The following is a 27,924-nucleotide window of genomic DNA, read 5'->3' as shown; positions in this document are numbered from 1 at the left end:
TTGAGTAACGTGTATACACTCACTAGCACGACGCTTGACCTCGTGCTCTGAGTCCGGGTGGTGGCGTTAATCGCAAATCTTTGGACTTTTGAAGTTAATTCAACCAAAAATAAGTTAGTTTAATCACCATTCCCAGTTTGTACAGAAGTCTTCTTGCGGTTTTCAAACAAAATCTATACGATACAGTGAAAATAAAAGTAATTTTACTCATTTCTGGCCTAATTTCCTTATTTAGTAAAATTCAACTTGATGGGGGGAAAAAACAGTTTTGGTGATACTGTCTTGATCAACAAATGAATGCATTCATGCTTCACGCGTGGAGGCACTGACCCTGGCTGAGTCCTACCCATGATTCAGTCAGTGGAGATGAAGTTACACACCTAACACAAAGACATCTCACATCAAGTGGGCGTGGACGCAGAACAGGTGAGTGAAGAAGATCTCCAACAGGAAGTTGCTACAGGTGGATTGCGCTGCTTTGCTCTAAACGAAAACAAGCTGAGGTAAGAACGGGATTTAGGGAAAACACAAGCTATGTTTTAGATTCTGGATAAAACTACAATCATGTCAGTTTTAGAACGAAAAACTAATTAATCTGACCGGATTGTTCCTGCGTTTTTGTGCATTACGAGCTGTAATTACAGTATCATTATCTGCTAACCTCATATTGATTGAAGTCGTCCAGTATGATTTTCTTCCCGCAGATTAGACATAGAGAAAGATACCAGTACTCTAAGCAACATAAAAAGCCAGATTGCGTTTAAAAAATGGACTCAAGGAGAAGTGCATTGAACCTGGGGACATGTTTTGTGGTTTTGATGAAAGTAAAATTTAGGCGTTTCACTGTAATGACCACGTTTGGAAGAGTTCCAAGCCTGACAATGCCATCTCACTTGTGAAGTACGGAGGTGGCCAAATCAACCTGTGGAGATATTTTGCTGCAGGACAAACAGGTACATGTCAGAAAAATTACATTAAAGCAACATCTCTGGATATCAGAGAAGTAGTTAAAGTTCCATCACAATTACCAATGACCAACATGTCAGCAAATTCTTTACAAAGTGGATTAAGGTCAACAAAATCAGTGTTTTGGGATGTCTTTCACAAAACCTTGTCTGTGTAGACCTGAAAAGAACTATGTGAGCAAAGTGGCCTACAACACTGACTCAGTTTCTTTATTTCTGTAAGAACGAAGAGATCAACAATCCACCAGACATCAAGGTCATATAAGGATATAGCCAAATTATAAAGTTTAAAGTCAATGCTACCGTATTTGTTTCACAAAATCCAGGGACATCTCTTTTCATTATGCTGGCATTAGGCAAATAAATCTTATTTGGTAATCCTACCTGACCTGAACCAGAAAACATTTAGACTTATTGTGAAACAGTGAGAAAAATGTGAAAGATTTTATACATTTGGTTTTAACTGTAGATCCATCCATCCATCCATTTTCTGTACACCCTTGTCACTTGTGGGGTCGAGAGGCGTGCTGGTGCCTATCTCCAGCGAGACATTTCGGGCGGGAGGCGGTGTACACCCTGGACAGGCCGGCAGTCTGTCGCAGGGTTTTAACTGTAGATATTCCACCTTACTGCTTGTTGTGTCTTGTAATCTTCTTCAAGCCAACCATCCACTCTGTTTATTGGAGTCTGTAATAGGATTCATGTCCATAATCTTCTACAGCAGGTAAAGGGAGATGCCAGACAGGGGAAGACACCATCAGAGGAGTGATGTGTCCGCAGAGTACAGGAGCAGGGATTACTCACACAGGGGACAGCACTCTCTGTATGATAACCAGAGACACAGCCAAAACCCAGGAGGTTTAGAGGAGCGATTCAGCAGTGACAGAAGAACCAAAGAGAACAGAAAAAGAGACGTGGCAAGTCCTCCTTTTCATAAGGGGTCAGCTGCATACATTGCTCATGAAAGGCCCTCAACACTGTAAGAAAACCTGATGAAGGCTTGATATTTTTTGTTTCACATTGCAATGAAGGTCATGTTACATCTCTAAATAAAATGGGGTTGTCTCTGAAGGCCCAGAGAAACATCAGTGTATAACCATGAGGTTTATCAACAACAGCAAAGAGAAGCCCTGTACAATTTAAGGTACATCCTAACCTCTAGAGGTAAGTAAATTCCCTTTGAGGTTCTTCTGTGAAGCTCAAGCTTGTTACAGTTCAATATTTCTGTGTATTACCGTGTAGAAACAGATCTGTAATGAAAGATGTGACATTTTATCCATGGGGTTTTGCCCTCCATTATTGTGATGCTTAACTTTGTGACTTTTCAGTATATTTACATTTAATATTTACTGAATGTTCTTAAATGCAGACTCCTAAACTTCATCAAACCTGATTTGATTTTCATTGAATTTTGGAGTTCTCTAAGTCGAAGTAAAATTTTCCTGTGAAACAAAGATCTTTCATCAGAGAAAAGATCTGGAAATCTGACATTTTTGCTGTAAATGTATGAAATTTAGAAGCCACACGGAGGTCGGTGTTAAAACCATTATCTCGCTGCTCTCTGTTTCATGTCTCTCAGGTATCTGTCAGCTCATGGAGATCTCTGTGAATCTTCTTTTCATAATCTGCGCCGGAGTGCCGTACAGCAACAACGGGGGTTACCGCGACCTGGCCAGCCTCGGAGGAATTTACGCTTATTACTTTGGAGGCGCCAGCGCCTTCACTGGAGCTGATGCAGACAGAGTCAAGGAGCTGGACCGCCTCTTCCACCAGCTCAAGCGGCCTCCATATGTCTTTGCAATGGCCTGCAGTGGGATTTTGATGATGTATGCCTGTGTCATGTTTGCCCTGGGGGTCTTCAGGGTCTCCTACCGCTGGCCCATTGCGTTGCTTGTGGAAGCTGTTGTGAATTTTCTGATTGGCTTAGGTTACATCGCTGGGTTGGTTTTCTACTTTATTAAAATACAGGAAACCTACCAAAACCCCATCTGTCAGGAGAGGGAGCAGATGTACAAGAGCAAAGGACACAAGGGCTTTGAGTGCAGCTTTAATGGTGCAGATATCGCAGGAGGATTGTTTGGAGTGGCAGGGATTGTTGTTTTCATCTTTGGTGGGGTGCTGGCAGTCAGAGCCTTCAAATCAATGCGAGAGCAGAAGAATGAAAGAACAAATGAGGACAATTATTTTTAATCACGCTTTTCTTACATCAGAGAGAACGTTTAACAGATTGGAAGGGATTTTTATTAAGTCTTTTTCTGTACTAAATTTCTTTATGTATGTTGGAATACTTTTTTAACTCTTGATGCTCTTTTCTTATTTTTACTTTTGTACTGAGCGTTATGTTTTTTTTGTAAATGTCATAATAAACAGCCGGATGAGAGTATATACAATTTCATTTTTTGGCATGTAAAAAGAGGTAATTGAAGAACAACTTTTCTTTCCACTTGTGAAATGTATGATAGAACATTTAACCTCTTGTAAAAAAAAATTGCTGTTCTTAATATGGGATGTATTAGACAGAGGAGGAGTTGGTGAAATAAATTCAAAAGTCATCTTGTGATCGCTTTATTTCTTGTATGAGATTTGGATAAATGACAGAATCTTGCCCACCACAACTAAGTATAACGGGGTAAAATAGAATCAACTGACAAATGAGCATTTGACAAAAATAAAACTAATGCAGCAATCGATCATATATATATCCTTTGAGATTTGGAGCTTGATGTTGTTTTATGTGTATATATGTGTATGTGTCAGGGTTAGAGTTAAACCTAACCCTAAACTGATAAAATACTCTTTTTTTTAATAACTATTAGGATTGGTTCTCTTTTGACATAAAACCTTTTTAACTTTATCTTGAAATCTAACAATGCACGAGCTACTCTGGTGGTTTGAAAATATTTACACAAGAAGTTTTTATGTGTCGTTTTCTTGACTTGATGCACATTTATAATAGTGAGTCTTTAAATCTTCGCCAGGCTGCAGGGTGCATTTCGAAGTTTCTCCAGTAGGTGGCATCTACTTTATTATGAACCTAAGCAGTAAAAACATGAAGAAATCTAAAGCCTAATTGCTTGTGGCTTGTAGGGACAAGAGCCTTCAACTTAAGCTAACAGATACATTAGAGGTGTGAGGTTAAACTGCTAAATCACTGTTTGTACAGCAAAAAATATTTTTTTTGTCTAAAATGCTGTGTTTTGGTGCTAAACTCAATTAAATCAATTATAAATTACTTTAGCAAATATGTTTTAGACACTTGATATTTGTCTTCAAATAGACATTTTTGACTGACCCATGTGTACCGAGCAAATAAAAATGATCATAAACATGGTCATTAAAATGAAGCTGGACAAAACCATTCACAGTAAAAAGTTTTATTGCTACTTGGCTTAAAGTTAACTGGAAAAAAAAAATCATTAAAAACTGAAAATAATAATAGCAGCATCTGAAATAAAAAAAAATGATTATCTTTTATTTCACAGAAGGTTCATATGAGCATAAGTCTCTGAAAAACAGCAAAAGTGCTCTTTGTTAGCTTCATTCCTAAACAATGTTATTATTTATTACTCAACATAAATTTTAGCAGCAATCAGCATGCTAGAAAAAAATATATTGGATATGCTTCATTTTATACAAATAAACCATATTTTATATATACATGTTTCTCAGTTGACTTGTATTTAGCACATGCTTCCAGTATGAAGTACAGTTACAGTTAGTACCCTCAATGGTGCCCTAATGAGTGACAGTTTTCTGAGGAATCTCTATAGTTTTCAATTCTGTAGCAAGAGGGGGATAGAAATTTGCATGATACAATGAAGTACAAAAATAAACATCAAGCTTCTTGGCATCGAGAAAAAAATAAATAAAGAATTAAAAAACAAAAAAATCTGCAGAAAGGAAACATGACATTAGACAGTGGCTACTTTGGTCACGTGTTATACAGTTGGAGCGCCTCTGATCGGTTTCGTTCACAGTTCACACAGTTACAGTCAAACCATTGGTCACACAGGCATGCATGCACTTCACACTACACAGAAACACAGATACTTCCGCAAGCTTGTTTAGATGTGCAAAGAGGAAGAACTACTCCAAAGTTAATAAATGAATCACGAGAAAAACAATTTAGTTTGCTTTAACGTGAATTCCCTCTTCTTTAAAATGTTTAAAGAGTATTGTGCTAAGTGTTTTCTTTTGAACCAAAGCACATTCTTCACACCTCCTTCTTCCTGTTTCTGTGCATCCAGTTCCAGGCAGATTTCAGTGCACAATGACTGCCTCATCAAAAATAAGACATACTTGAAGCTGGAAAAAAATGCAGCTGAGGTTAATATGGCGTCATACAGGAGACAGCAACAGTTTAAGAGGGTCAAATGATGTCGAAAATGGATTTCGTTAGTTTGGAGAACATTACAGAGGGATGTCATATTCATTTTGGACTGGCAACAAAGCACAAAGACAGCAGGTCAAATGGACGCGACAGACACACAAGAAATGCTGAGTGAAACATAGAAACACAACCCCGACTACATCATACATACACACAGCACTCAATATTAAGACATTTGAAGTGACAGGATTTATGTGGTTTCGGGCGGTAAAGTGACGCTCTCATCACATTTATATTTACACTTGACATGTTGCATATTTTACAAGAGAACTCAAAAGAGCACACCATTTTGTGAAACCTCTGGGAAAGTTCAAGCTCTCCTCTGTTGACTCGCACAATCATAATCTGTCTCAGAATGTCTGCAGTGTCTGTGAATGTCTGGCTGACTTCGGGCCAGACGCATTGAGCATATCGTGGACATCAGAACCACAGAGTCCCACGTGTTTGGCATCTCAGACACAGGTCGATAAAGTGACAAGAATTCATTATTAGCTTTAGCAAAGTGCTTTGTAGGTAAAATCTGTACTTTTGTTACTTTAGAAAAATAATTCAAAGGCTTTGATAATATGCATGATACAATTTGAAGCTTTACTAATTTTTTGTATCATTTTTAGGGAGATTTTGATATAGAGAAAACAAATAAGAACAATATTTTTGATCAAGTCCTAGCCATTAATATAAGCAACAGAATATGTTCAGTCTGATTTGTGTAAATGATAAAAATAAGTTAAAGACAGCATAAAAATGATGCATGATTGCAAGGAAACAGACACAAACAAGCTCTATAAATAAATGTTGTGACAAGTACAAAAAAAACTACCTTTTGTTTAGTGATATCTCTTTCAGCTGCCTTCCACTTTACTGTCAGTGGTTTCCTTTACAAGAAATGTGTGTGACTGAGGAACCTGTTGTTAAAACTACTGAACATCAAATTAAACACATGTGACAGCAGATTTCATTCTTTTTTCTTTTTTGTACAAAGTGCTCATAACAGAATTACTTTAGTTGAAGGTACAACAACTTGGCAAGCAAGAAACTGAGGCCCACACATGCTCTGCAAAAACAGAAAACAATATTCACCCCAGGACAGATGTTCTTGTAGTTTGTCCTTGAAATAGCATCTGGTAAGAACTTTTTTTTTTCCTACATATGCAAAAGAAACAAATATGTCAGATTTTTTATAGTATGTGCTGGCCTTTAAAGACGATTCTTAGAAAAACAGAATAGAGATGGACAACTCAAAGGACTTCTCCTTTTAAAGACTACTTAGAGGAGCTTCAAGGCAAAAACGTTATAGTTCCAGGTAAAAACACATGTGAAATTCCAAAACTATTGAAATTAGGATGAAAGTAGAAGGAAAATTGTAAAACTAACATAATAATAAACGACAACAGCAAACATTGGACTACATCTTATCACAGACGTCCAGCTGAACAAGTTGGAGGCATTCGGAGCTGGATAAAGGGAGGTTTCTAGGGCAGTAGGATACTGAGTTTCCCCTAATAATTTAGGTATCATAAATACAACTATAGTCTATCCCCATGGGTACAGCAACCTCAGGATTTACTGGCACTGAAGGTAAATATCATCATAAATAAAAATCTTTTATTCCACCAGCGTAATATCAAACAGAAAACGGAGAAATCCAACCTCTAGCTTAGTGAGTCTATCCTGTGGAGTCAAATCCTGTACGAAATAATTGCTTTATGCAAAACTGCCAGGGCGACACTTACTGGGAACCCCGGCAATTACCTAATTGAGACTTATTAAATCTATGTGTAGCTTTTTTTCCAAGTAGATTACAGAGTTACTAGTTTTAACTAGCAATCTTTTACTTCTTAAGTAATAATATTTTGAAGTTAGGCTACTACTGAACGTAGCGTGAAGTCAGTACTTAGGGTCCTCTGGAATCGATAAAAGGCCATTTATCACTTACCACTAGAGATAGTGTGCCAATAATTGCTGAGGGCTCTGTGTACACTAAATTATCATATAACGTGATGCTAAAGCTTTGAAAAGGGGAAGAAATGATTATATATTCTGAGTGACTTACTTACTAAGAAAGTCCTTCTTGTGTCAAATATGTTTGCGTATATGTTTAAGCTCATATTTTTCTATTGTGCTTGTTGACATCTAAAGAAGCATTAACCAATGATTAAAAACACAATACAGCACATAAATGTATGTGTATCTTAAAAACTTTCTGAAAGCTTGGAATGAATACTTTGTAGTAGTTTGAACATTGTTCAAATTTTGTTTACCAAAGATATTTGTTCTGATTAATTTCCGTGTTGTTCAGGTAAAGTCAAGTGACTGAGTTATAAGTTTCCCTTTCAGCTATGACAGATTTCTTGCCAGTGAAACCGTCAGCTTGCCCTGACAAATCCCATTTTCTCTAACCACAGTTTGGCAAAGCGGCTTCTAAGTCCAACATTTGACAGAACAAGCAGAACAATAGAGGAAAAAAATTAATGCATGGAGTAAATGTGAGAAAATGACAAGTAGATGACAAGTCTGTTCATAGCATCGCTGTATAACATAACTACTGTCAGCAGCCTTAAATGTTAATAAATAAGGATAATCTGTCTACACATAAAAAGAGATTTCAAATAAGAAGATAGATTAAACATGATTTTATACTTGCACTGACTGAAATTGATTAATCAAAATGTGTTCAAAACGCCTGAACTCAAAATATTTACTCTTCTTCTCTGAAATGAGGCTATTATGGGGATTCATCTTCACTGATTATTCCACTGCCACTTCCCCTTCAGCCCACTAACGCTGAATATCTTCAATGTCAAATGGCTCATAACAGGTCTGCAGTGCACTCAAAGCTCATCCCTCAGTGGTTGTTGAGTGTTTTCTACAATGATCGATCCAGTTTGTAACATTCAATAAAATAAAACCCAAATTAATAATTTGGACAACATAAAGGCAGTTATTCTTGTCTTTACATGTTGATGGTATCTTAAGTCCTTTCAGTTCTTTTTTTTTTTAAGTTGACATGTGACCTTTGGGTCAGGAATGAGACTTCTCTCTTTAAAAATCAAACAAAATACAACACTAATATCCTTTTAAATGTACCATTTGGGTAAAGAGATTAACCCTAGTTCTCTTTGTGTAAGCCACTGAGAAAGGAGAGTCGTGTCTCCTCTCTGGGGAACTAGACAACTAAAATTGTCTAGTTCCCCACTAGACAATTTTCACTGAAGAGACGTGGAAACTATAGCATCATCTTCTGTTTAGACATCACGAACTCAGAAGTTAATGGTGAAAAGACGTCCACTTAAAAATATTTGAACGTAGTTGAAAGTTGTTTGGGGTTGAGCAAAGCTTGACTTTATTTAGGCTGAATATGGGATTATGGGATAAAAACTCAAGTTTTCAACATATTTTTCTGAGCTAAATAAAGACAACGATGGGCCAAGCTTCAATGGCCGTAGAAAGGTGTCCAGGGACATCGAGTGTACGCAAAGACAGTGTCCTGTCTGACTATAGCTAAAACAAACTCTCATCCCAACTCTTAACCTGGATGCGTTGAGCTCTCTGATGTGTTGTCCGTATTAGGCACTTTTTCAAGCTTCAGCACGAATCAATCTCTGCAAGACCTGAGACACCTTTGGGTTCCGGGTGGGGAGACCGACCACAATCTTTTCTGCATCCATCAGATTGCTTTACTTTCCAAGTAAAGGGAAATGCTGTTGACGTATTGGACGTGTGGAAACCTTGTTCAGCCCTATTGTGGTGGATACTCAGAGCATATTCTGCTTATCTCTCTTTAATGGCACAGTATCAGTTTTTAAAAGGCTTTTCTGTCTTTTCAAAATGTTTTCAAATGGCAACTTCTTGCAACTAAACCAGCTGTAGGAGATAGTCCCACATCTCAAGAATGGCACAATCCAAACTGAAGCCAAATGGCTGTCTCAGCGTCCTAGAGGGCGGTATCATAGACTTCCTGCTGCAGGACGGCAGCGAGGCCCGACCCTGGAACTAAGGGCGGGTGTGGTTGATCCCACAGTGGATCTTTTACACAGGTGGGTGTTGGTGGTGTGGAGATGCCCGAGACATGAAGGCTCTGGCCTTTCAGCTGCTCTCTGACCTCCTGTTCAAGACCAGGAGGCACAATTAGCTGGTCCTCTGGGTCCTGCTGAGCCGGGGCAGTGAAGTAGCCAGATTTTTTCTTAGGCGCCTCCAGGGCAACCTCAATGATATTATGACTGTCTTCCAGGGCCACCACAGAACCATTGGACAGTTTCTTACCGAACAGGCTGGATGTGGAAGGTGACTTCTTGAGGTCTCCATTCTCTCTACCACATACAGCCAACAGACAACCGTTTGTAGCAGAAACCACCACGCTGTTCTGTCTGCGCATTTTACCATTGCGATTTTCAAGATTCAGCTCCTTCGGGCTCTCAGGGGCCCCTGGCCGGAGCTGGAAAGCACAGCAGTGAATGTCTACCTCCACCTCTAACTTGCTACCATTAGTGATGACGCCGTCAACTGGAGCTTCATCATCGCTGTCCAAGCCGTTGTCAGACTGGTTGCTTGAGAAAGTAGCACTGGAGGGCTGGCGCTGGAAAACGCCGGGGTGAGTTCTCGTTGGAGCTGGACCTGGTACCATCATCCCACAGAGTGCAGGAGCAGGGTGGAGGCTGCAGCGCCTCTCTGGGCGAGACGCAGGGCCAGACGATGGGTGCTCATCCGAAGCGGTGGACCCTGCCTCACTGCCCACCTCCGAGGCTGACGTCTCACTGCTGAACTCGGTACCAATACCACTGCTAGACGAGATGTTTCCTGGATCACTGGGGCATGGAGTCACGGAGACAGGCATAGGGGCCGGGGTTGGACCCCGCAGTTCATCGTTCAACACTGGGGTCTCACAAGTGCAGCTGTCCTCACCAACATGCAGTGACACCACCACGGCTCCGATGTTGTCCTTGCAGCCATAGCTCTGGGCAAGGGAGCACAGTTTCTTGGCAGCCGCATGTGGATCCCGCACGGCCTGCACGGTGTACACAGCCTCCTGATAGGACACTCGCTCAAAAAGGGCCCGGTTCCCCAGGATCAGGAACTCATCCTTGGCACAGAGCGGCTCAGTGTGCACCCAGGGCTTTGGAAGCACCCAGGGAGACAGATATGAACAGCCCAACAAGCGAGAGCAGCACGTCACTCCACTCACTTTGTTATCCTAGAAAAGAGATAGTGCCAAAGAAGCACTGCGTCACAGCTTTAAATATGGAATCTACGTCTATCACATTTAGAGTGCGTATTACCTCTGTTATAATGGCTTTATTGACTTTAACCCTCTCCATCTCCTCTGTGGAGTTCTCCAAGCTGAAAACCTTTGAGAGCTGTACAGGCCGTCCATCCCGGCACAGAATGGCCTGGCATGTACCAACGTTTGCCACAGTTAGACTAAAGCAGCTCCCGGGCTCCGACGTCTCACGGTGAATGTAGCACAACAAGGCTGACGCACCGAGTTTCTGTCCGGCCATGCCAAGTTTTCTGTTCAACAGGAAAGAAACTAGAAATAAAGTGTTCGGATAAACAGCAAACAGAATAAACAGACTGTGTTACCTGTGCGAGGTGAGAAACGTGTTGCACATGTACACTGTGTCAACACAGGAGTGCTGGAGTTCTTCGCAAAGCACGTCTCCCATGGTGCACTGTAGGAGGCGTGGCACCTCCTCGTTGCGGTCGCCATCAAAGATCCCGTAACAACCTTCGCCACCGTCTCCAAAACGGTCCACGGCAAGCACGGAAACACACAACCTGCTCCACACAACCAGATTCATCTTATCAAAAGAGTGATAGTGACCCCATAACTTTCAGACATTTGGCAGTAACTCTTCTTGCACACACAGGGTTTCACCTCTTTCCCACACTCTCGTTTGCTTTGGACAGTTTCTACTACTTGTAATGTCACTGTTCCACTTGAGCCCCTCTAATTTATACTCATTTATTCTTTCTTGCTTCAACTAGATCTTACCATCATACCTCCACCTTTCTAGCTTTTTTCTCTAACTGCATCCTACTCTCAGTGCAGATCACAATATCATCTGCAAACATCATAATCCTTGGACACTCTAGTCTGACCTCATCTGTTAGCCCGTCCAAAGCAAACAGGGATCCTAAAAGGCTTAAATTGGACAAAAAGAAGGAAAAAATACGAAAGGCATTCAGAAAGTGTGGGGAAATATAGATTAAGACAACCCTAAAGGATTAGAAAATGGGGGAGTTGTAGAATTATTTTGTTTATTATGATGAACTGGTCTATACTTGTCTTCCTTTTCTCAAGTACGGAAGTTGCCATTGTGATGTTGAGACCATATGTTTTGCAAAATTTGCTTCCTTGAGAATCAATAAAGATAAAAATTACAAAAAAAGGAGTGACTCCTTGATAAAAAGAAAATTAGAACTTATTTAATAAACTTTGTTCAGTGTCGTACATTATATCCAAATCAGGAAGCGACTGATATTTTGGTATTTCACAAGGGGAAAATAAGAAAGCTCGGCATATACAGACTTAATAAGGAGCAACAATATTTGCATCTGCACTCGTGTCCTTCACTAAAGCAGATTTAGTGGCATAATTTATTTAGTTTCTGTTATGATAAATGAAGTCTACAAAAAGTAATTAGCTATCCTTCCCTGTAAATAAAACAAATCTTGGAAAAGCAAAAGAAGAACACACTTATTTCTTTGGCCTCTCATCTCGGAGTAACCGTGCTTCCAGAGAGTCGAGGAGCCCAGGGAGTCTCCGGGTGTCGGGGCAGATTTCTGGTCTAATTTCAGTGTGGTAATGTGGCTGCAGGGGGAAAAAAGAAGAAAATGCATTCTTTTTGCATTTATGCATTTATGTATTTATTGCATTTATGCATTCTTTACAAGGTGTGTAAAGAATGCATAAAAAACTTGTTTGGTAAAATGCTGCTGTATTTCGTTTTATTACTTTGTGTTGCTTTTTTGTTTAATTGTTCAAATGTGTGTTTTCTGAGAAATGTCCCTGACTCATTTTTCATTTTCCAGAACCATTATACATTTTGGTTTTATGTTTTTGCGCCTCAAGGCTGCAGAATCCAAAATGTTTAATTTCAGGCTTTTGAAACAGAGAAAATGCTTTCGGCGGCTCTGGATGCTGTGACTCACCTGAACAGATTGAGGGTTTTGTGTTCCAGCGTCAGGCTGCTGTTGCCCGTCAAGTCCAGCTCTTGCAGTGTGGCAGGCAAGGAGTCAGGCAGTTGAATCTCAGTCAGCTCATTGCAGCTTAGATCTACAAGCTGCGTGTAAAAAAACATTCAAAGCACATATAAGCTGGAGCACGCTGAGGACAGCCATCTGAAATTTGAAATGGTAAAAACAGCAGAGGAAACAGGTCTGACCTTGATCTCAGGCAGGTTGAGGATTTCTGGGAAGACGGTTATTTGATTCGAGTGTGCTATGAGAGTGTGCAGCCGCTTACAGCTGGACACCGTGGAGGGGATCGTCTTTAGCTTGTTCCCACTTAAATTTAGCTCCTCCAGCAGTTCCAGTTTACTCAGCTTACTTTAAGCAGGAGAAATACACATTCAAATATAAACCATTTGTTTCCTTAAGACTTTAAGTGCCAGTAACAAAAATGACAGTAGCTTGTGATCTCAGTTAGCTGTGATAGGTGGGAAACACACCTGGCTGGGAAGGAGAGCAGCTGGTTGTAGGCGATGTGAAGGATCCGCAGGTTCTGGTGTCCGACCAACAGAGCGCCGCAGTTCTCGTTCAGATTGTTCCCGGTCAGGTAGAGCTCCTGGAGAGTGCTGAGGCTCTCTTCTGATTGGCTGCTGGGGGGAAGTCTTCCTTTTCTCAAGTACGGAAGTTGCCATTGTGATGTTGAGACCATATGTTTTGCAAAATTTGCTTCCTTGAGAATCAATAAAGATAAAAATTACAAAAAAAGGAGTGACTCCTTGATAAAAAGAAAATTAGAACTTATTTAATAAACTTTGTTCAGTGTCGTACATTATATCCAAATCAGGAAGCGACTGATATTTTGGTATTTCACAAGGGGAAAATAAGAAAGCTCGGCATATACAGACTTAATAAGGAGCAACAATATTTGCATCTGCACTCGTGTCCTTCACTAAAGCAGATTTAGTGGCATAATTTATTTAGTTTCTGTTATGATAAATGAAGTCTACAAAAAGTAATTAGCTATCCTTCCCTGTAAATAAAACAAATCTTGGAAAAGCAAAAGAAGAACACACTTATTTCTTTGGCCTCTCATCTCGGAGTAACCGTGCTTCCAGAGAGTCGAGGAGCCCAGGGAGTCTCCGGGTGTCGGGGCAGATTTCTGGTCTAATTTCAGTGTGGTAATGTGGCTGCAGGGGGAAAAAAGAAGAAAATGCATTCTTTTTGCATTTATGCAGTTATGTATTTATTGCATTTATGCATTCTTTACAAGGTGTGTAAAGAATGCATAAAAAACTTGTTTGGTAAAATGCTGCTGTATTTCGTTTTATTACTTTGTGTTGCTTTTTTGTTTAATTGTTCAAATGTGTGTTTTCTGAGAAATGTCCCTGACTCATTTTTCATTTTCCAGAACCATTATACATTTTGGTTTTATGTTTTTGCGCCTCAAGGCTGCAGAATCCAAAATGTTTAATTTCAGGCTTTGAAACAGAGAAAATGCTTTCTGGCGGCTCTGGATGCTGTGACTCACCTGAACAGATTGAGGTTTTGTGTTCCAGCGTCAGGCTGCTGTTGCCCGTCAAGTCCAGCTCTTGCAGTGTGGCAGGCAAGGAGTCAGGCAGTTGAATCTCAGTCAGCTCATTGCAGCTTAGATCTACAAGCTGCGTGTAAAAAAACATTCAAAGCACATATAAGCTGGAGCACGCTGAGGACAGCCATCTGAAATTTGAAATGGTAAAAACAGCAGAGGAAACAGGTCTGACCTTGATCTCAGGCAGGTTGAGGATTTCTGGGAAGACGGTTATTTGATTCGAGTGTGCTATGAGAGTGTGCAGCCGCTTACAGCTGGACACCGTGGAGGGGATCGTCTTTAGCTTGTTCCCACTTAAATTTAGCTCCTCCAGCAGTTCCAGTTTACTCAGCTTACTTTAAGCAGGAGAAATACACATTCAAATATAAACCATTTGTTTCCTTAAGACTTTAAGTGCCAGTAACAAAAATGACAGTAGCTTGTGATCTCAGTTAGCTGTGATAGGTGGGAAACACACCTGGCTGGGAAGGAGAGCAGCTGGTTGTAGGCGATGTGAAGGATCCGCAGGTTCTGGTGTCCGACCAACAGAGCGCCGCAGTTCTCGTTCAGATTGTTCCCGGTCAGGTAGAGCTCCTGGAGAGTGCTGAGGCTCTCTTCTGATTGGCTGCTGGGGGGAAGGCTTTCCAAGGCATTGGCTGACACGTTTAAGTATTTCAGGCTAGGAAGACAAAAAGCAAAGTAAGAAAAACAGAACACAGTTAGGAGTTAACCTAATCTGGGTCTGGCCTGCTACTTCTTCCACCTTCCACTGATATTTCACTGCAAACATAACATCATTTATTCAGATGCTACAAGGAAAGAGCAATTTAATACTTTGGTATGTGTGTGTATTTATTTCATTGACTCACAAAAATTTACAGTATTTTTGTTTTCGCACCATCTTTCTTCCGACTGGAAGCGATATTAATATTTTGGAGTGACTCAGCAAGAGTCAAAACTCGAATCTGATACAGAATCTGTGGATGGAGCTAAACATTAGGGTGATGGTCAGGAGGCCATCTGACCTGAAAGACTCAGTGCTCATTACCAAAGATTAACAAGTGGAAACATACAAAAAAACTGGCCAGCAATTGTGAAACGTGAATACTATAATAGCAAGAGCTTGCTATTATAGTATTCATAATTTTTTGACATACCAATGTTTAAAATAAACTTTGCATAAAAACTTACAGAATTTTGAAAAATGTATATTCTTTTTTGTCTTTTGATTTATGCTTTTCTTTTTCTAATTTTATATCAGAAACTATCTTGGTTAAATGAACTCTTTCTAAATCTAAAATCTGCTATGGTTCTGAATAAACTGGGACTTATCTTTGGATTTATATCATGTAGTACATGCTTTAATATTTTTATTTGTTACAGTATATTAAATCTTTCAACAACTAATACAAGTTATGGCCAAGGTTTCTTGTACTCAGTACAAAATACAGCAAAATAAAAGGAAAGTTTGGGAAAGAAACGCCAAACTAGTCCCAGAACGGACAGTGACAGATGTGTGAATGGCTGCCAGGTTTGATCATTTCCTTTTTATTTTCCTAAATGTGCTGCAGAAGATATAGTTAATCACAGAGGTAAACATCCTAGCAAGTGGAGGACTGATTTGAATATTCATTAAGCTGCATAGCGAAGGGTGGCAGTAATTTGAACTGCAGTAGATCTTACGTAACAGGCGTAATTAAGTCATTACTGGTGTGTATCGCACACTGAGCAGTAATAAAACCTGATGCAGTAAAATGTGAATCTTGTCAAGCTTCTAAACAGTCTTTGCTCATAAACACTGAAAGCCTGTTAGGATCTCGTTATCTGTTTGGCTTTTTACCACACAGAGGAAAGCAGGTAAAACAAGCTGCAACAATCCTTTCAGTTTCTGCTGCATTTTATGCTGCTGTCAGTCCTGAATGCAGCTGTGGTGCACTGCAGGTTTCGCAGTTCTCCACATGTCAAGAGATCAATTTCTTTTCAGAAGTCACTGCCATAACATCTCCGCATTAGAGACAGCAAAGTGCATCAGGGCAACTCAACAGCTAATGGGTGTTAAGTGGTTTACCACATCGGAAATAAGGAAGCAAAAGATGCTCCAGTTATGGTTGGGAATGCTGCATTGATCTTGACCACATTTGCTCCAACAAATCTATATGGCGCTGCATTACAGAAACCGTTCACAAAAGCATAGCAGGGCTCAGACTGCCAGTAAGAAGTTGTAAAGCAGAGGAACCTGTGGAGGAAGGATCATAATGCCATCATGTAAAGAGGGCAAACAGCCTCTTTAAAAGGTTCGAAGACTAACTTTAAGGCCTTGTAAAAGAGACTCTCTGGAAGTTCGCTCAGCTTGTTATGCTGCAGGTCCAGGGCTTCCAGAGGAATATGGTCAAGTAGGTCAGGCACTCTCTGCAAACGATTGTTCCCCGTCAGCAGCTTCCGCAAACTTAAGCTGTTCAGCAACCTGTCGGAGACATTACAGAGAGAAATCAGGACAAATACATATCCAGCTACAGACGCCAAACGTTTATTCTCCTCTGAGCATCGTCACAGAATTCACAGCAAGGCATGTCAGTCGGGATTCTGCTTTTTCTAAGATAGAAAGGTCAACAATTGCAATTGCGGCGCTCCATGAAGAATTTTGAAGCAAATACGGTGCCTTGCAAAATTTCTAATGCTTTGTCACATCTTAATTTATGACCTGTCTGCTGTGTCTTCCTGATGCTGTTTGCTCTCTAATGTTCCCTGACACAAAATTTGAGGCTTTCACACAACATCTGCATTTATACGGATGTTCAATAACACAGAGGTGGACTTTATTAACTGGGAGACTTCTGAAGGCATTGGTGGCACTGGGTTTTATTTTGCAAAGAGTTATCAGATTAAAATAAGCTAAAATACCACAAGTTTGAGAGTTTTATATGATGAAAAAACTAACATACCCCTGTCCATCCACTTTACTATTATGCACTATTTTATGCTGGTCTTTCACATATGCAGATGTTTGTGAATCTAACATGAAGAAAAAAAAAACATGAAGAAAAAAAACACACTATAATTATCCAAGTTAAATATACAAGGGGGAAAAAAACAGGAACATATGCAACGTAACACCTGACGTACATATGAATTCCAGTTGTGTGTTAAATTACATACAAAAACTAAATGAGTAAAATTGTGAAATGATTTGAGCAGTAAAAGTTAATGATTCCTGATTTGGGAAAAAAAAAAAAAAAAAAGTTCAAACCTGGAAGGAAGTTCAAATAACAGGTTGTGCTGAAGGTCCAGTATCTCAGTTTTTCGACAGTCACACACCCAGTCTGGAAGGTATTCCAACAGGTTCCTGTCTCAACACACATAAAACAGAAAGACAAACACTCAGACTGAGCAAAGCTGCTGTCTTGATTTATTCCACCTGTATTGTTTTGGGATTATCTGACTATCCCTTCTTCCAATACAGCTTTAACCTCCACTATCTGGCAATTATTCAGCATTACTGTGCTTCTGATACTGCAATAATTCTTTAACGGCAGAAAAACATTTCATCTCAATTCCTGCCTGAATTTATAAGGTGGAAAAAACACATATAAACAATTCAACATCTTGCAAAGCAATGCAGTAACAATAAAAAAATTTTTAGCTCAATAAATAAAATTAAAGTCAAAGCTGAAAGTGAAGCAACAGATAATTTTTTTTTTTGCTTTACTTGTCTTAATTTCATACTTAAGTTGGAAATAAATTGGAAGCCCATTTCTTTCACTTAAAAGAAAACAAATGAAGTGGGGTATGTCATAATAATGAGTTTCAAAGTTTTAATTTTCACTTTTCATAATTATGAGCTGTAAAGTTGGTGGTTTTGTGTTACAGCAAGTTAAGTTTATTGTTACAAACCAGATATTAAAAGTGGTTTACATGTTGAAAACACTAAAGGAGGACATTACACTGGCATAAGAAATGAAGGTAAAGAAAGTCAGAATGATGATGCAGTAAGTGAACATTGTGACCTTCAAACATTTAATCCTTCCACACACTCAGTAAATCAAATATATAATTTTATGTCTCATAAGAATGAGGTCTTGCTTCTTTTTTTCTTTCAAGAGGCAAAAATGGGCTTTCACACATGTCACTTTTATTTTTAATACTTTTTTTTCTTGGTGAATCCCATTTACTTTGCACATTTAGCCCTACATGCTTATACCTATAAGTATGTAGAGCGCTATAATAACTGGAACAGAAATGTTTTCCATAAATCAAAGTTTACAAGACACCCTTCAAATGCTTTTCTAGTCAGAAAAACAATATCTTACAATCAAGTATAAGAATAAGGACAATTTGGGGTGTATATTTATGATATTTGCTTTATGTATCAGTTTTGAGCTGTGCAAAAACGTTGAAAATATTAACCTGCTTGAAAAAAAAAAAACACACACAGTGGTTATTCCACTGAGGAATAATTTATTATGCTCGTAATGTTGCTATGTAACCATAATATGCTGTTCATGCCAATGGGCTACATGTATTTAGCAGAATAAATTAATGTGAAATTTAAAAAATAGCAACAGTTACATAGTTTCATATTAATGGCTGTTAAAGACAGACCCTATGATCTGCTAACATCCAATCATGATGAAACATTGTGTCGGTATCAGTTATTTTTATGTCTGGTCTTGTTATAGTAGACCCAGATTTCAAAACACAAACAAATAAGACATTATTAAAGTCTATGAAAATAGAAAAAGCATGTGAAACTTAATAAGTCAATTTTTAAAAAAGTACTAAAAGCCAATACTAGTGCATCTGTATAGAAGCCTGATTAATATTTAAAAAGTCTGATTTTTTTTGGAGTGAAACTATAAATTCAAAATATTCACAGAATATTGTCAGCAACATAATTTTACCCACACAGGCTGTGGTATTCAACATTTTTATGGAATATAAAAAAATCTCTGTGACTCCACATCCACCTCTGACTCCTGTGCAGAACTCACTGTGAAAGGTCCATGTGTGTGAGCTGGTTCGGGACCGGATAGATGTTGACTGTTGTGAGGCCTGCAGGAAGGCAAAGGCACCGATCAACATCAGCGAAACATCTGCATCGTTTCTGTCTCTTGTGGGTTGGTAAATTGAATGCATCATCACAGCAAAGAGTCACACAGGGGGCGGGGGTAATAATAGCAGCCCGTTGACGCTCTGTTTCACTCACGGTTGCTGCCGGCATGAAGCGTGCGCAGTGAGAAACCGCTGAGTGTGAGAGTCCCCAGCTGGTTCCGCTGGCAGTGCAGAGTCTCCAGGTTGCAGACGGAGCTCAGGTCGAGCGAGTCCAAGCAATTATCGCGCAAGTCCAGCTGGGTTACGTGGCTCACTGGATCTGGAGTCTCACATTTAACACACCTGAGTCCATTCAACCTGCAAATAACAGAGCAAACTGGAGGATGAAAGCAATAGGAAGCCTTAACATGTCTGCAGGAACACAGCAGGGAAGCAAAATTAGACAAATATTTGTAAAATAACACAGCAACTTTGCAAAAAGAAGCTGAATAACAGCAGCAAATGAGCCACAACACTGTGACTTCTGCAAAGCTGTTTTGCTGGTCATAATGTTATGACTTTATCAGTCTAGAATGAACAGGTAGGAGAGTTTCAGGGTACATGACTGCCAGGTGATGCACTGTGATCAAGGCTCTAGGTCTCATGTGTCAAACTCAAGGCTTGGGGGCCCAAACTGGCCCACCGTAGCTTTTAATGTGGCCTTTTGGACTCCAAATTAGTCCCTCCAGTTTTTCACAAATCTGCAAAATTCATACAAAATCAACAGATTCTCACTTTTCTCTTTTTTTTATTTTTTTTATTTTTACAGCAAATCTTTCCTAAAATCAGCCAAAAACATTTAAGTGACTTCTGCCTCATCCTTAGTTGACGTTAACCTACAGTCTGTGATCGATATGGTGAGTAATAAGAAGTTACATTTAGCATCATACATTAGTGAAAATATCATAGAAATTTCTAAATTAGCATCGCAAAATGTGTGATTTTGATTGCAAAAAAAAAAAAATAATCTAATCAAATCCTGGATGGACTAATCAGTGTGAAAAGATGTTCAATATTATTTAATTTTAAGAAATGCTTGTTGAATACTGACACAAAGAACTATTTATTGATATTTTAACAGTTTAGTGGGTTTTATCAATACATTCTGGCACGACCGGCCCCTTAAGAACATTCCGATTTTTGAGATGGCCCAAAACGAAAATGTGTTCGACATCCCTGCTCTAGGTAGATCACATAACTCATATTCATAAACAATAACTTCTCTTTTATAAGAGCTGCAAGCCAACTAATCCATCACAGATGCAACTTTGTCCTTATAAATGCAGCCTGCTGGGGTCGAGCCACACCTCAAGCCCCAAGGTTAGGTCATTATCTGGCTGCCGCTGGAGCACAGGTTGCTGGTTTAATCCCCAGAGCTGCAGGATATTCATTGAGAACAGCTTTCATCTCCTTTATTACCTGCCTCAGAGGTCCTGGTGAGCAAAGTGCTTAGTGTCCCACTGTTTTTGTGCAGAACAGCAGGATGCTGAATAGCAGCAAAAAAAAAAAAACATGACTGTGGTTGGCAGCTCCCAGGTGTGAATGTAGGCGTGAAATAGGGCAATGCAGTAAAAGGCATTTGTTCACAGCGCATCTGGCATCTATAAATAAATATTAGTTAAAAAAGAGGAACACTGGAGCGGCTGAAGTTCAGGCTGGAGTTTGTGACAGAATGTTCCTTTTTCCATCCACAATTTGAAAAAAAAAAAGTTTAAAAAGTAGCAAAAACTACAACTATCTGAAGGAGATGCAGAGTTTCCATCTGTTGACAGAGAAAAGAGGAAGGGAGAGAGCTGCAGAAAACAACCTACCGCAGATCAATGTTCCTCAGGTGGATCATTCGAGCCAGAGTGGAGAGCTCCAAGCTCTCCACTCTGTTTCCGGCCATGGCCAGCTTGTCCACTGCACACAGTTTCTCCAGGACCGTCGGGACGTGAGAGAAGTTGTTGAAGGAGAGACCCAAGCTGTTGAGCTGAGACAGATCACCCAGCTCTTCAGGCAGTGAGCTTAGGTGGTTCCCATCCAAACATAGAGTCTGCAGGCTAAGGAACGGGAAAGAACATACCAGAACATATCTGTATCTTTAATCGGTTTAAAAGCAGAGGAGTGGAGCTGAAGAGAGAGCGTTGATAACAAATAAGTGTTCAAGAGCCATAACTCTTGATTACGGAACAGCAATTACACTTTGAAGAAAGATTTAAATCATTCCAAAGCCAGAAGAAATTTAGAACATTTACAGATTTTGAAAAATAAAAGCTTGTCCCACATTAGCATAAGCACTCATAGGAATCAGCTTTTGTGTAACTTTAATATTTAACATATGCTAATGCAGGAAAATACAGAGAGTTGTGATTGCAATTTGGATGGCAGAACATAAACCCTGTAAATCATTACTGGTTAAAATCCCCCAAAAAAATTATTTGATGAGAGTTTTTACTCATCCTCACTACATTTTATTAGTTTAATCAATATTTCCTTTGAGGTTAGGTGACTTTTTGGACACACTTTCTAATTGAATTCAATTAGAAAGTGTGTAGAAAGTACAGACTTTTGGTCTGTACTGTATTTATCTCCAGCTGATAAATATATCTATATAAGCAGGTATAAAGAGAAGTGCCTGGGCAGGAGCATCAATGCATGCAACAGGCAAAGCACATAAAAATATATAATAATCATAACCATTTCAAATTACTGAGAATATGAAACCAACAAGGAAAAACTTTATTTTTGCAAAACTCCACCTTTGTTACAAGGTACAGCAAAAATGCCTTCTTCTTTATCAGGACAGTTTCTGGGGTAAAATTTCTACCGCAGAAAATGTTTGATTTTGCCCTGTTCCCTGAAGGTGGGGGCTAAAGAATAGCTCCAGAAAAATACTCTGGTTTCTGTCTCCTGCACTAGAATAGCTGCTTATGATTGTATCTTTTTTATATATATATAAATAAAAAAAAACATTTGTGTTTTCTCTCAAGCTGTGCAACATGTTGCTATTAAAACCAGATAAAATAGTTTATCCTATTTGCTGTACAGTATTTTTGTGCTACAACAAACCATGCAAATCATATGCTGTGTTTTGTATATAATCTCTGTTTATGTCATGTGTGCTGCAGATGTGTCTCTCACCTCTGCAGGTTGCCAATCTGAACAGGGACGGTGTGCAGATTGTTGCAGGAGAGGTTCAGCTCGGTCAGAGAGAGGATCTCACCGACACACTCAGGGAACACACCCAGACGGTTGTGAGATATGTTCAGACTCTTCAGCTGGGAAAACCTAAAGAGAAAGGGAAAACTGCTTGTTTAGCTTTTAGAACATCTTTGTTATTGCTTCATTCTCTATCTGTACTATGAGCTCTTTTGCAGAAATATCATACATATTTACTGGCAGAAAGAACAAATGAGGTCCAAAAGCCTGACAGTGAAACTTATGATTTGTTTCAGGAGGCTCCACTGATGCTTTGTGAGAGATCTGTGCCGCTATCTGAGCTTTAGCACTAAACTAAGCAACTAAGATTGTCTGAAAAGATTTTAAAGAGTTATTATAACAGGAAATGAATCAAGAATAACTCAGCTTAGATACTGTAAAATCATGTTGTGATGAACAATAAACAGAGGCTCTGTCCACATGACGGTGGTTTTAAGTTACTTTAGAACCAGCTAAAGAACTGATCATGTAAGCATCAAGAGCACTTTAAGGTCAGACGTTTGCATGTTTAACGGGAAAGGAATTTTTTTTACAGTAAAATCTAAATGTTCAAGTGTTGTTCTCAGCAAGTATCTCATCAAATTCTCATATAATGGCAATATCTACAAACAAAGGGCTGCCGAGTGATGCTGTAGGCAGACAAGGATCTGAAACGGATAATAGTCATTAACTATAGCAGCTCTAATGACACATCACTTAAGAACAACCAGAGCAGAAATGAACAGCAGCTAAATTCCTGTCCTTGGTAATGGACGGCACGCAAATGAAAATATTTTCACATTTCTGTTGTAGGCCAGAGGTAGTTTTACGCTCTATATTGGTTCACATACAAATGATAAGAAATATAAAAAGAGTAATACTATATGAGATGAGTGTGTAAGAAATAAATGACGTAGTGATTGTGTGTTATTTTACACACAGTAAAATTAGAGATAATTTTTGTGACGGAACAAATTAAAACTGCTTCTATAATTTCAACCAAGTAAACTGTTTAATTATGATGATGATGATAATCGCTGGTTAATGGTGTGTTAAAACTGGGTTTCCAAATTGTGGTGGAAGTCAGCGATCTTTGGGCTGCCTTCAGCTGTTGTAACAATCATTTTCAAGGTCAATAAAATTTGTAACTGTGATGTGAAGCAACCGAGCAGCAAAAGCCAAAAAGGTCAGTTGTTCGTGAGGATGTTTGCAGCAGAGAAGTGTGAAAGAAATTCCCAAATAAACTAAAGGAGAGGACTACCTGGAACATGTGATCTCTATTTACTTCTAAAGTGGGAATATAGATGTGGGAATGGCTTCAAACTCCAATTTAACCATTTTCAAGTACCAAGTGTGACAACCATTTGCAAATTGTAGCGACCAGGCTCCCATTAGCAGCACAAGCTGATAAGAATGTATTTCTCTGTATTTTGTAGCAACATCTTACTAAATGAGATTGTACAGTACAGGCCATGAGAAAATAATCATCCAACAGGCCAACAAACCGCTTTTTGCTTGGCTATTGCTAAGTTATATGCAAGGCAGCAGTATCAGATTTTAAAATCAGGGTTGATGAGAATCTGCAACTCTCACTGTTAATTTTTCAAACTTAAAAAGTAAAAGTACAGAGCTTAGATACAGTACATTCTTCAAACAATCAACCTAGCTAGCCTAGCCACTAGGCTAGCTAGATGCTATCCAGCTATGACAGATAACTTATTTTCTTTTTCCTTTTTTTCATTCATTCATTGCTGTAACTATGCTGGATTCCCCAGCTGACAGGTGTTAATCCTGAGAAAATGTGTGAATCTCCAGGTACCTGGGGAGGTTAAGCAGGCTTCCAGGTCCCTGCAGCCTCATGAAGTTGTGCCGCAGGTTGAGGTGGGTGAGATCTTGACAGTAAAACAGATATTCAGGCACCGTCTCCAGGCTGTAGCAGGACAGGTCCACCACACTCACCGTCTGAGAAACCACCTGCTCACACACACGCACACACACCCACGCAACAAGAGAGATGGGAATTAATGAAATACTTAAGCTAATGTCTGATGTATCTTATGTTCCAGCAAGACATATTAATGCTCTGCTACTGTATTAGCATCTGAGGTAACTGTAAAATTTTAGCAAAATATTGTATATTTTTGTTACTTGCTAAAGTAATAATTAGTCTAAAACTTCTTTGGGCCTTTTTGGTTTCTACTGGATCTCATAGCTGGACACAAATCAATCAAACCAACTTTATTTTGCAGTTCACTTTTCATATGTTCAATTGTAACATGATGTCTTTTTGCAGATGCTAAATCTAGACTCAAATAACATTTTTCTAGAGCCACAAGAACCCTTGACGGTTGGAAAGCTGATCAAGTTTTGTGGATACAGTAAGTACGACTGCTCATTTTTTACTTTTGAAAAAGAAAAACAACCTTATTTGAAAACATCAAAAATTGCAATGATGATATAAAGCAACAGAGTATTTCTCACTTCAAAAATAAACTATGTTTAATTAAAAATGTCAAATTCAAGACCCCTACAGAGCCTTAGCCTGTTTAGGGTCTTTGCATAAAAATCCTGTTTCCATTGTAAGTAAGCAAATTCTTTTAGGAGTCTTTATAAAGAGGTTAAAGAGCCGGATGTTGGTCAGGAGAGTCATCATATGTGTGATTGGTCCGAGTTTTGTTCGAACAAGAGAGAAGCCAAATACATTCGGTCTACACAAATAAAACTAAAGCTCTCACGCATTATCTGTTTCCCAGGCTAAGAGAAGGATGTCCTTAATCTGGAGTAAGGACAACATGATAAATGTTAGTCACTGAATAATCTGTTACACAGCTAGTGCTGCCTCGTGAATGTCATTTGTACATCAAGGCATGATAAATCACAATCTAAAGGGTGAAAGATAAGTGACTCGTGATATTTTTGCCTTGTGCGAAATACTGACTCTCATGGCACTAAAGACTTTTATAATTATTTCTCTTTGGTTTTAGGGTTCTGCGCCATAGTGGGTTTATTTTGTGTAGTAGATTTTGGTGATCATTTTAACGTCTTCATCCTGCTCAGTTGTTGGTTGTACTTTCTTTGCTTATTCATTTCCACAAATCATTTTCACTCAGCGCCTCAGTTCAGACTCCCCTCATCCGATTCCCCTGGTCCCTGTCACTTACATCACAGGGATGATTTCTGAAAGGCATCGTCTCTGGTCTTGTTTTGTTTCTCCTTTTTTTTCTAGCATTTTTCTTAGTTTTCTTTTATTGCTTTATTTAAAACAGGGACAATGTGCGCAAGATATCAATAAAATATGCTTCCAACCAGATTTATCTTAATCTAGTTTCCATCTTTAATAAAATAGTCTAATATCATACAGAATACATTGAAAGTCTCCAAATACCTAATATACAATCACTGTACAAATTCATGCAGTCAATGCAAACACTGCTGATTTTCAATCAGCCATTTCCTGACATTACAAGAAAAGTCCTTCAGGTCGGAGGAAAATTTAAGACTTTCTGGTAGTTTGTTACTTTCTGTAACGCCTGTGAATGAGAAGGCTGTCTGTGCAAAGGCTGAACTACATTGCCATTGTAAAGCCAGTTTAGAAATTAAAAAGTAAATCAATACAGTACTTATACAATTTCCTTAAAGAAGGAAAAACAATAAGAAGTTACCTATAACTTTAGTTTACAGATTTAAAACCACGAACTCAAAATGAATTTAAAATAGCTGATGAAAATGAACCTGATACATGATGCTCAGAATAAAAAAATATCATAATATATATATTAAAAACAACAACGAATAAAGATAAATCGATTTATTGGATTATCTTACATACAGCTCTGGAAAAACAAATTAGGAGCCCACTGCACTGAGCTTCACTGAAAACCTCCTGCTTATTCCACCAAATATTGATTTCTGAACTCTTGCTGAGTTAAAACATTAGTATTGTTGTTAATGAATGAATATCTTCTTGTCTTCTTTGCTTTATTTGAGGTCTGAAAGCTCTGCATCTTTTGATTATTTTGACCATTTCTCATTTTCTGAAAATAAATACTAAATTGTTGCTTGGAATTTCAGGGACAAGTTGTCAGTAGTTCATAGAATAGAAGAACAATGTTCATTTAAATCAAACATTTACCTATAGAGAGTAAAGTCAGAGAAACTGATCATTTTAAGTTTTAAGTTTTTTAAAACTGTACACGACTTAGGGAAGAGTGAAAAAATGAAAAGCCAGCTGGAAATTAAACCTGTATGTCTAATTCTACATTTTCAATACTCTAACCTTCACATTTTCATGGGAACTTTGTTACCTGCTTTTTACTCATCCTTGTATTCTCAGTGATCCTCCTGGGAAATCAATGTGAAGATACAAATGCACACACTGACTTTCTCTCTCTCTATCATGCACATATACACTGACTTAATGGTTTAGACGATGTATGCAGTGTTGCATAAAAACTATCCACAAAGCTTCATCAGTCGTGATCTGTAGCTACAAAAACCCTTTGGTCTACATGTCTGCCAAACTACAGTGCACTAAAAGGCCTTTTCTAAGCAAATACTCTATACCACAGGAGTCAGAGAGAAGTTGTGGATTTACCATGAATCTGTAGTTAATTGCATATTTTTTATGACTTCCTACTCCTGATCTTCTTTTGCAAACTGCTTCCTGGCTCTGGCTCAGCTCAGATTCTCGCATCATTCAGCTCCAGAAAGGAGCTGTAACAACATCACCCAGTAATTATTATATTATGCGCAAAGCAAACCGAGCAGAGCAGAACTTCAAGAAGCGAAACAGCTGCAAGCAGCTGACATCATTCTCTGAAAAACAGAGCAAGACCCAAATACAGAAATATATTGATGCTAAAGTAGTATTTGCTAATCCACGGTGACTCACAAGATAAAATGCCCTCCTGCTGAGAGATGTCGGACAAAAACAAAAACAGATGTGTCCACAAACTGAGGTAAGTACAATCTAAGTAGACACGTGGGCTTGAACTAACAAACATCTCATTTGTGAAGCCAGTGAGATGTTTAGGAGCCACCTCAACCAGAACGGGGCGACATCAAATCTCTGATGATTGCACAAACCCTGCAGGACCAGCTGGAAACAAACATCCGCTGCTGAAAGAAAACCATTTCAGGAACATTGTGCTACGCATGCACATGCCGCCACACGCTCTGTGTTCCTTGCTTACTTTTGACGCTTGCCGGTGCCATCGCTGGTAGTCGGCGAGCGTGTCGAAATTGACAAAGTAAGTTTGTGCCTGCGATCCGGCGGAGCTGAACATCAGACAGTGCTGCCTCCGCTTCACCTCCTCAACCTCGACACAGTGAAAATAGAGAGAAAGTTACACATTAAGGCACTTTCTCTCCATTAAGTTAGCAAAATTATGATCAGGTTTATGTTAAAAATCTCAGACTTTACATATGATTACTGTACAGAACAGAGATGCTGAGTTCAGACATGACCAAAATTAGCTGGACCACAGGAAATATTGAGTGGTTCTTTAATATTGCTTATTATAGTGCTTCACACACAATGAACAGTTAAAACAACCAATCAAGCT

General features: G+C 39.0%; 2 protein-coding genes across 6 annotated transcripts in view; one reads left to right on the top strand and one right to left on the bottom strand.

The window, feature by feature from the left end:
* The first annotated feature begins 32 nt into the window (after positions 1-32).
* marveld3 (MARVEL domain containing 3) lies at positions 33-3,522 on the top strand. 3 transcript variants are annotated; one of them, XM_044138937.1, is made up of 4 exons: positions 33-426; positions 1,687-1,944; positions 2,038-2,129; positions 2,545-3,522. In XM_044138937.1, exons 2-4 carry the CDS (start codon positions 1,700-1,702, stop codon positions 3,153-3,155), a joined length of 948 nt encoding a protein of 315 aa, XP_043994872.1. In that variant the 5' UTR covers positions 33-426; positions 1,687-1,699; the 3' UTR covers positions 3,156-3,522. The 3 variants fall into 3 exon arrangements, with proteins under 3 accessions (XP_043994872.1, XP_043994852.1, XP_043994862.1); XM_044138917.1 differs by having other exon boundaries at positions 417-503; positions 2,545-3,493; XM_044138927.1 differs by lacking the exon at positions 33-426 and adding an exon at positions 517-953 and having other exon boundaries at positions 2,545-3,493.
* An 832-nt stretch (positions 3,523-4,354) lies between these two features.
* Positions 4,355-27,924, bottom strand: part of phlpp2 (PH domain and leucine rich repeat protein phosphatase 2) — a 40,786-nt gene continuing 17,216 nt past the window's right edge. Inside the window, exons 5-20 of one of the 3 annotated variants that reach the window (XM_044138891.1) lie at positions 27,553-27,678; positions 24,180-24,334; positions 22,304-22,450; positions 20,992-21,222; positions 19,296-19,498; positions 19,081-19,141; positions 17,340-17,435; positions 16,401-16,556; positions 14,687-14,771; positions 13,026-13,141; positions 12,741-12,903; positions 12,508-12,638; positions 12,053-12,166; positions 10,936-11,130; positions 10,632-10,863; positions 4,355-10,546 (exon numbers count right to left, since the gene is read on the bottom strand). In XM_044138891.1, the coding sequence (XP_043994826.1) occupies positions 9,290-10,546; positions 10,632-10,863; positions 10,936-11,130; positions 12,053-12,166; positions 12,508-12,638; positions 12,741-12,903; positions 13,026-13,141; positions 14,687-14,771; positions 16,401-16,556; positions 17,340-17,435; positions 19,081-19,141; positions 19,296-19,498; positions 20,992-21,222; positions 22,304-22,450; positions 24,180-24,334; positions 27,553-27,678 (3,468 nt within the window). In that variant the 3' untranslated portion in view covers positions 4,355-9,289. Of the gene's footprint in view, positions 10,547-10,631; positions 10,864-10,935; positions 11,131-12,052; positions 12,167-12,507; positions 12,639-12,740; positions 12,904-13,025; positions 13,142-14,285; positions 14,449-14,570; positions 14,772-16,400; positions 16,557-17,339; positions 17,436-19,080; positions 19,142-19,295; positions 19,499-20,991; positions 21,223-22,303; positions 22,451-24,179; positions 24,335-27,552; positions 27,679-27,924 lie in introns of all 3 variants that reach the window. The other 2 variants (XM_044138895.1, XM_044138904.1) reach the window with 2 other exon arrangements.

The sequence above is a fragment of the Gambusia affinis genome, linkage group LG02, assembly GCF_019740435.1.
Source record: "Gambusia affinis linkage group LG02, SWU_Gaff_1.0, whole genome shotgun sequence".
Taxonomy (NCBI): Eukaryota; Metazoa; Chordata; class Actinopteri; order Cyprinodontiformes; family Poeciliidae; genus Gambusia; species Gambusia affinis.
Note: the sequence above shows the minus strand (reverse complement) of the source record. Positions and strands in the feature narration are given on the sequence as shown.

Excerpts from the sequence above, each read along its gene's own strand:
- marveld3 (XM_044138937.1), top strand. The coding sequence starts at position 1,700 with ATGCCAGACAGGGGAAGACACCATCAGAGGAGTGATGTGTCCGCAGAG. Across the intron at positions 1,945-2,037 it reads CATGAAAGGCCCTCAACACT|GCCCAGAGAAACATCAGTGT; the intron begins GTAAGAAAACCT and ends TTGTCTCTGAAG. Across the intron at positions 2,130-2,544 it reads GTACATCCTAACCTCTAGAG|GTATCTGTCAGCTCATGGAG; the intron begins GTAAGTAAATTC and ends CATGTCTCTCAG.